The 9,178-nt window shown below is 44.2% G+C and overlaps 1 protein-coding gene across 1 annotated transcript; it reads left to right on the forward strand.

Annotated features, from left to right (window-relative positions):
- Nucleotides 1–713: 713 nt before the first annotated feature.
- LOC131693667 (eukaryotic translation initiation factor 4 gamma 2) lies at nt 714–6,949 on the forward strand. Its single transcript, XM_058981700.1, has 5 exons — nt 714–1,243; nt 1,313–2,205; nt 2,377–4,264; nt 4,339–4,504; nt 4,570–6,949. Exons 2-5 carry the CDS (start codon nt 1,463–1,465, stop codon nt 4,752–4,754), a joined length of 2,982 nt encoding a protein of 993 aa, XP_058837683.1. The 5' UTR covers nt 714–1,243; nt 1,313–1,462; the 3' UTR covers nt 4,755–6,949.
- The last annotated feature ends 2,229 nt before the right edge of the window (nt 6,950–9,178 follow it).

Here is a 9,178-nt window from a genome sequence, read left to right on the forward strand (position 1 = left end):
TGCGTGATAATAAATTGGTCACGTTCGGTCCCAGAGGCCTAGGTCCATGCGTTCAGTTGGAGCAATAATAAAATGACGCTCTTGACCACTAGACAACACGTTCCACGGCAACACGAAATAATCGGCAACTCTAGTGCAATATAAAAACTTACTCTCTCATAAACTAAAAATTAAGTATCAGATTAACGGTTCTCGCGCCATCACTCAAGAACATACGCGAATGTGCGAAACGACACACGGTTATAAAATGGAATTTATACACGCGAAGCGACACACGATAGCACACGCGACATAGAAACGCACACGCGATCGAACACGCCAACGTACAAACGCTCAAGTCCTTCGCGATGTTACACGCGATCGTGAAGTTCTTACACCCGCACATATCTGATCCGGACAATGAATGTCACATTCAGAATATCACGACCCGCTGCAATTGTCCTCCAGCAGTGTTTTAGTGGGTGATATTTTCCATCTCTTCTACAATTGTAATGAGTGATTCTGACGGGGAGCCCTTCCGAGACCCTAACTCTACAGCTCCAGTGGGATAACTCTCGAAAAAAAAATTCGACTGATAATTCTTTGCATTTTTCGATATAATATATACGAATAGTACGATCCTCTCTGTGAGATAAATTTCCTAACCAATGTGTTCCCTTTCTCTTTTTTGCAGACTTTTCGTCCACTGTTAGCAAGTCGCAGCTGAGCAGCAGTGAATTCATTCCACTCATCCGGTTGCACGGTGCACGGCTTCTATCTCAACGCGGAAGCAAGTGCACGAGGCCTAGCCTTATCCTTCACCAACGACCGTCGTAGTCCGTTGTTGAAACCGAATCCGAATCGAGGGCGGGCACGTCCCCAGAACGCCGTTAGGATTCACCGTTCAACGTTCCACTCGTTCGAACACGGGAGGAAGCAGCCACTGCAGGCCGCTCAGCAGCAGCAGCAGCAACAGCAGCAGCACTACCCAAAACCGCCGCTGGTTGCCGTTTCTTCTTTCACCATTCCCGGAAAAATAGAGAAGATAGCGGTTCCGTCGTCTGTTGGGTTGCGGAGTGCATATCCTACTGGTGGTCCGTTGCTATCCTCCAAGACGGAAGACCCCAGGCAAACGGGGACAGAGTCTCGTGCCACGGGGAGGGAAAATCAAATCCCCCCCGCTAGCCGACGCTGGGTCCCTCCATCACTGAGACCGCAACATGGACTCACCGAAGAGGCCAGAATTGATTCGATTTTTCGAAAAGTAAGTTGTCAATTAATGTTCTTTTAATTCAACGCCCATAATGATTGTGGAATGCTTTCATTTTCACAGGTACGCGGTATTCTGAATAAACTAACCCCAGAGAAATTTCAAAAGCTCAGTGATGACCTGTTGAAGCTCGACCTAAACTCGTCCAAGATTTTAAACGGTATTATCCTGCTGATATTTGACAAAGCTTTAGATGAACCCAAGTACTCGTCTATGTACGCACAGCTGTGCAAACGGATCGAAAAGGAACTAGAGATCGATATCGACAAAACAAAGTCCAGTACCTTCCTGCAAATATTGCTGAACGTCTGTCGCGACAAGTTCGAAAACCGTGTCCAGTATAGTGAGAAGATCATCAATTCAGAACTTGCTCTCACCGATGATCTGGAGGAAAAGAAAAATGTGGCCAAACAGAAGATACTGGGTAACGTTAAGTTCATCGGCGAGCTGTATAAGCTCGACATGCTCGGCGAACCACATCTGCACAAGATGTTGCGCTCGCTCTTCACCAATAAGTCGGGTGCGACGACGGAGAAAAACTGCGAGGACATGGAATGCTTGGCACAGCTCATCAAGACATGCGGAAAGAATCTGGATACAGAGCTGGGAAAACAGCTGATGGATCAGTACTTCGACCGGATGGAACAGTATTCCCTGTCGAGCAAGTTTCCACCACGTATCCGGTTTCTGTTGCGCGATCTGATCGAGCTGCGCAAGAACAACTGGACACCGCGAAAGGTGGCCCGCGTGGAAGGACCGGCTCCAATACAGGAGCTCACAAACGAGGATGATCTGGTGCTGCGGCCGCCGTACGGCAGCCGGGGACGCGATTATCGTAACTCAGAACGGGGCGATCAGCGGGACTGGATCAGCAAGTTCTCGCTGAATCCACTCAACTTTAACGACAGCTTCAATCTGCTGAGCGTTTCGAGCCCGTCGCCCCTGATACCACCAACGTGAGTAGAAAATGTTGTTGATATTTGGTTTAGGTTAGGACTAAATTATTGCTCTTTTTTACAAAGTATTAATTATTCCCAACACTTCAAAATATCTATCAGACCCAGAATATATCTACCAGATAATTATTAACATGCTTATGAATTCTATCCTATTCCTACCTCCTACAGGTATTCAAATTCCCAAAACGGTTACGGCAACCGGGACCATCGTGATAATGGTGGTGGCAGCGGCGGTGGTGGTAACTACCGCATGCACAACAACCGCGGCGGTGGCGGCCCGAACCAGCATAATAGCTACCACGGCAATGGTGGCAACAATAACAATAACAACAACAACATGCGCTACAACAAGCACAACAATCATCATGGCGGTCGGGGCGATGGTGGCGGTAATCAGAACCATCACCACCAGAACAGTGGTGGATCGAACATGCACAATTCGTCCTACCAAAACCGGGACGGTATGATGAACAACAAGGACATGGCGCCACGATTCAAACGCATGATGCCACAGAACCCGGTCGAGGATCTTCAGATGCGTCCGACGCCGAACAGTCTGCTGTTCAAGACGCAGAACATGAACATGAAGACGCAGTTGCCGATTTCGCAAACACCGTCATCGCAGTCGAGCAAATCGAGCGGTTATAGTTCGTCGCAGTTGGGCGATTTTCCGTCGCCGCTGACAACCCGAACGCTCCTGAGCGAGCAACGTGCAGCGGCTGCCGGTAATAGTGCCTTTGGGGCAAACACCGGTAACAACGGTTTATACAACCAATCACCTTTATCGTCCGCGAATAGCAGCGGTGGTCTTGGTTCTGGAGGTACTTCTGCAGGAGGACTCAACAGTGCTGGTGGTCTTAGCAACTCAACGCCAGCTGGTCAGCAGAATTCCCCAAGAAACCTTAGTCCACTGTCTAGCCATCAAGTTCCGCAAAGCCGTAGCAATGCAAACAATCAACAATCTCAATCCAACCAACAGGCAGCTGCCAGTTCAGCATCTGTCAGCACGCCCATCAACAATATCCTCCAAAAGGAACAGGTCATTATTAAACAAGCCTCCTCGGACAAGGCCGATAAAAAAGGAAAGAAGGACAAGGGCCCCAACAAGGAGGAATTCATGAAAAAGGTTTCAGTTTTCGCTTCCGAAGTGTTGCTGGACAACCTAAGGAAGCAAATCGAGCAGGAGAAAGAGAAATGCAACGACAAACCGATCGAGAACGGTGCCGTACAGGTGGTGGTTGAAGTTGTCGATCAAAATCCAAACCCGGACACCGTGAACGAGGCCGATCTAAAAGAGAAGACCGAGGATGATAAGTCCTCCGAGAAGGGAGATGACGGTTCGGAAACGATGAAATCTGAAGACGACGATAAAACGACGACCGAGTCCTTGATGGACAAACTGGTGTGCGAATTCTGCGAGCTTAAGGTGCCGGAAAAGTTCATGCGTGACTCCGTTATCAAAATCCTAAACGAAGTGCTAGACAAAGCGGATCCATTCCATGCAAAGATTATCGAATTCCTACAGCGACTACGCAAGCAGAACAAAATTTCCAACGGTGCCACGCTGGAATCCTTCAAAGCACTGGTGAACTCCATGAACGAGAAGGAAAAAACCATCCCAAAAATCACCACCATTGTGGCCTCGCTCCTATCACGGGCAGTTCCGGTCAAACTGTGCAAACTTTCCGACATTTCCAACTACACCGACAACGGGCAGCAGTATCCGCTGTTCCTGCTGGTGCTGCAGCAGTTGCACAAGCAGCTCGGCAAATCAAAGCTTCAGGAGATGTTCCAACAGAGCAAGGTGAACCTGATGAGCAGCCTGCCGGAAAGTGATCGCACCAAGGACCGAATGGCGGAAATTCTCGAGGATCGCAATCTAAGCTTCCTATATCCGCTGCTGCGGGTACAGGCCGAACTGTGGAAGCAGATTCAGGCTGACTCAAATCCGCAGCAGTTCTACAAGTGGATCAAGGAAAACGTGGAGACCAGCTGCTACACGGATCCGGGATTTATCACTGCGGTGATGACGGTTTTACTGAAGTACATCACGCAGGTATGTGTTCCCGTTTTTCGATTATTTATCCCTAATATTGGAAGGTTTTAATTCTTTTTTTTTTATTACCCAAGGAATCATCGAAATGTGCGGATGAAAAGCAAGCTTTGGAAAAGGAGATGGAGACCCTCAAAAAGTACTGCCCGGTATTGAATGCGTTCCTCAACGGCAACAACGACTTGCAGTTGATTGCCATCTATGCAATGCAAGTGTACTGGTATAGCATCGATTTCCCGAAGGGTTAGTTTGATCTTGTGTAAAGTTTAGAACCTATAATCAACTATGTTTTTTTGCGCATCGCTTAGGGGTTCTGCTGCGCTGGTTCCGCGAATTCTACGAACTAAGCGTCATTGAGGAGGACGCCTTCCTGCGCTACAAGGAGGACGTCACCGACATGTACCCGGGCAAGGGTAAGGCGCTATTCCAGGTGAACCAGTGGCTTACCTGGTTGGCGGAAGCCGAGGACGAAGACGAAGAGGACGAGGAGTAAGCGGAAGTTTCGCATTTTGTGGCGCTCTTGGATTCACACGATGGTTGGAAAGATTGATGATGATTTCTGAAATTTAGTAAAAAAAGGCTTATTTTTATTGTATTGTAAATTCCGATCGTACCTTTTGTAGTTTTGTTTTGTTGATTTTAATTCTGGATAAATTTTTGCTCTGGAAGGGAGGAGAAGGAGCTGTTTTTATACTAGTTGGGGTACTGATGTTTTTCCTTCCTGGTGTGCGTACCGAGAATCATTGATTGATGAGTGCGAGGATCAAACGTTAGCTAATTATTTTCGGATCGGTGTCTTGATTTGTTTTGTCGCGAATGGTTGAGAAAATAGATACATATACACGAACACAAACAGAAACAAACTACCCTCTCCCCACACATACACACACAAACATAGTAAACGATAGCAGTGTAATTATAATAGAATAATATTACAAGAACTCAACCTATATAAAAAATAGAACTGTGAAATGCAAACAAAATAGTGTTCTCAGTCCGTCGCATAGACGACACGAAGGAAACAAATAGATCAATTTGAATTCGCCACGTGCGAGAGTAATAGTGAATCAATCTAGTTTTTACCGTTGTAAAATCAGCATGCGTAATCAATCGATGAAAAGGTTTGTGACGGATTCTAGTTACTGAATGGAAGTGCAATCGAAGCTTCTTGTTGAAACGAAGCAAGATACGGAATGATCCGGCGAAATGTTTGTATGTGGCATTAGATTCGACTTGTAGTGTAAACAGTTAGCGTTTAATTTCTGTACATGATGCAAATACATTAGGCAGAAAGCAAACTAGTGCGTAGGTGAACCAAGTTAGAACTTAATTATTCGTCTGCACCGTTGATTATTACTCGTTCACTAGTATCCACTCTGACACATACACATGCGCATTACAGCTCCAGAAAGCATATATAAAAAAATTGTATAATCACTAGAACAGAAGCTAATCTATCATCGCCAAACAAAATCGGTTAGGATCCCATTTTTATGGCGTCTTTTCCGAAAAATCCTCAAACTTTTTGTAGAGCATCAATTTGCGTTTATAGTATGTACGAGTCTTCTTCGAAGGGGAGAAGCAGTCTCCCAACGCCGATACACGGACGGCCATTACAGAGTTTCTTGTTAATAGAAGACTGAAAGGGAAGCAAACGAAACTTGAATTAAAATCATGTTCAAAAAGATATCGATCCATTAAGAGGTAACAAGTGTAGCTCGTAGGTAGATTAAATATGAATATCTAGCTAATTATCTAAATGGACGTAATTTGATTTCACCATCCTTCTCACAAACACACTCCCTTGCCAAGCCTATGTGTAGTCCACCATTCGAAATCGAGCACGCCTTGCAATCCGAAACACATGAACTTCCGAGTCAGAACATAACGCTCTCAAGCTATGATTTATTCCAGCTCCAACAAGAAGCAAACGTTCATATTCTCGTTGCGCTGACAAGAACAAAACAACAATTTATTATTTAAAAAAATTGTGATTGCTTGCAATATAAACTCATTCGATATAGACGAGCGGATTCAAGAAAAAAGAAAAAAACATTGTATTACCAAAAATGCCAGTCGAGAATCAACATTAGAGAGAAGCTGTTTCCGCTGATTCCGATGAAACTGGCTAACTATATATCAAAAATTTACACCAACAACACGCATAGTTATACACACAAACAAAAGCAACAACATAAACTAACAAGCAGAAGCCTCAGATTGCTCTATTTCCGGTTCCAAGATTACCCCCACTAGAAACATTAAGATTTATAAAACAACCAAACGAAATCCCAATCCCCCGCTACAACTAAAACCGTACCCGTATATATCAGATTTGAAGAAAAGCTAAGAAAAACCTAATTCTAATAATAGGAGGAAAGACGCTTCCGAACCCCCGCGCCACCCTCTGGGGAACAAGCGTCTCAGTGAGATAGACTTGGACTATATGTTAGTGTTTCCGAAGCGAATGAAGAAGGTGCAGAAAATATAGTACGAGAATATACAACACTATTATAACCTTGTAGAGAGCGTGGGACAAAAAAACCTAAAATCAGAAATCTAAAGTAACGTATTGCAATTCGTAAAATATGTTTGAAGAAAATAAAACAGAAAAAGCAAAAAAAATGTGAAAAAATATCAGAAAATAACAAAAATAAAATCACGAATTCGACAAACCTCCAAACCATACAGGTTTCCGGTGTAATTATTGTGAAAATTGTTGAGAAATGTAAGATTCTTATTGATCAGTAGGATCGTAACACTAGTACTGCCATTGTCCTGTACACCAAAAATCGTCTGCGAAGTCTATCGAAACAGAAGGTCAAGTTCCGAAACGGAATGTACATCGATGGTGAAGAGAAGATGAAAAAGGAGTTTTTACATGGATTCATTGGATCGCGTAGGAAACCGTCCCCCAGCGTATCCGAATAAAATTTGATTTTTTTTTGTGTTTCGAATCCATCTCGTCAGTAACTAGCACCAACTGGGTGTCTAGTTAGACGGTGTATCTAAACTAGTACCCAAATTAGCACCAGTTAGACACAAAACAAAAAAATGCAGTTTATCACCATGTACTCAACTATTTGTCGTTACGCGCTTCCTTGTCGCACAGAGTCCTTGAATAACGTCGAAGTAGTTGTGTGTTAAAAATATAACTGCCGTTTTAAAATGACAAGTGCAACCTACTTATAGACGGCGCTTCAATCGGCTAGCAGATTTCCCGCACTCGTTTCTCGGGTATTGCATGCAAACTTGGGTTCAATGGTTACTCGACAAACAACGAAAGCTGAACAAACCTTTGATCCGAGAGAATAGACTGAACAAGGTTGGTTAAAACATCATCCAGTTAAATTGTTTGTTGGGAACCACGCATGCTGCCTTGACTGCGATGGTGACAATCGGTCCTATTCAGCGCGGCGTGTACGACTAATCTCACCTCACTTTACGTGACTTTTCTCACCCTATTCTGAGAGTTGACTCGGGTGAGGTGAGATCCCCCATTGCGGTTAAATGGGCGTCTCACGTCACCCGAAGTGACCCTTCAGAATTGGGTGAGAAAAGTCACGTAGAGTGAGGTGAGATTAGTCCTCTCACGTCACACGCCGCGCAGAATAGGGCCGAATATTTCATTATTTGAATGTTGCGAGAAAAAAAAACTAAATTTGTTTTCTGTGGTCGTGGACAGGTCACAGAGAACGCGCGCAACGGATAAATTGGTTCCAGATTATAACGGAATTTCGACCAAAAGTGCGCTCAAGTTCGCACACGTGAATGGCCATTGTACCCAAGTCTTCACGCAGGGTCTGTATATTGATTGCTCGCCGATAATTGCGCCATCTTGTGGCTTGTGGCTGCTAGCGAATTTCTTTTCAAAACGACAGTTATATTTTTTACACAAATCGCAAACTTTATTTGGACGCCAAATACAAGTGTTTTGTTCTCTGTGATGCGGAAGTCATTTCTTTGTAAGGACACCGGCGCTGTATGTAACTCCCAAATCTCAGACCTTCTCACAGGGCATGACTAGCGTATTGAAAATTGTTTCTGGTCGAGAAATTTATTCGGGCGGCCACATGGACCTGAAGGCTGAAAACATCACGGTTAAACCGTTCGGAATTAGATTAAAATTTTAGATGAGCCGTGTCCGAACTCGAACAGCAATCGGTTATTGAACATAAGCTAGAATCCGGACAGCATAATGACGTCACCTAGTGACTAGAAGAAAATTTCCTTCTAGTCACTATGTGACGTAACTGTGGGAGGTCCTATTCCCAATCAAATTCTGGATGAATTGATCGAGTTGTGACCGTTTCTTGGGTGACTTAGAATAGCGCCCGTTATCTAACACATAGTCTTAATTCCGGTTTTTTGAAGCATATGAACATTAGCCGATCAAATCAGTGTAGACAACACAAAGGTTTTTTTTCCATACTTTTATTTTTATTAAAATCCTAATAGCAAGTGCACCCTTCCTACACGCCGCTGGGCCTGTTGAAGAGCAAAGGAGCTGAAAGGTGTTTAGAAAAAGTTAAATTCTTAGGTTCGCACAGGTGAGATTCCCTTCCCGATACTAACCAATCCTGATGGCTACGCATAGTGCGACGAAGGTGAATATATTTTGCTGCACCGTTTTACGCACTTTGCGCTTCTCTTCGGCGGCATCTGTCGGAGGTAGTTGCATACGAAACATTGTTGGTTATTTTGTGTTATTACTTGTTATAAATTAAATGGGTTCCTAGTTTGTACTGCTGGAAATTTTCTCATGCAATTCAAATGCAATCCAGGATCCACTGTCAACTTGCGGGAGCACACGGTTTCAAAAAAACAAACGAAGAAAGTCCGAAGAAACGTCATTTTAGTAGCCCATGTGGCAAATTTAATGCACATAACGTGGCCTCAAAATATGATTTTTCTTGA

The sequence above is a fragment of the Topomyia yanbarensis genome, chromosome 3 (assembly GCF_030247195.1).
Source record: "Topomyia yanbarensis strain Yona2022 chromosome 3, ASM3024719v1, whole genome shotgun sequence".
NCBI classification, from domain to species: Eukaryota; Metazoa; Arthropoda; class Insecta; order Diptera; family Culicidae; genus Topomyia; species Topomyia yanbarensis.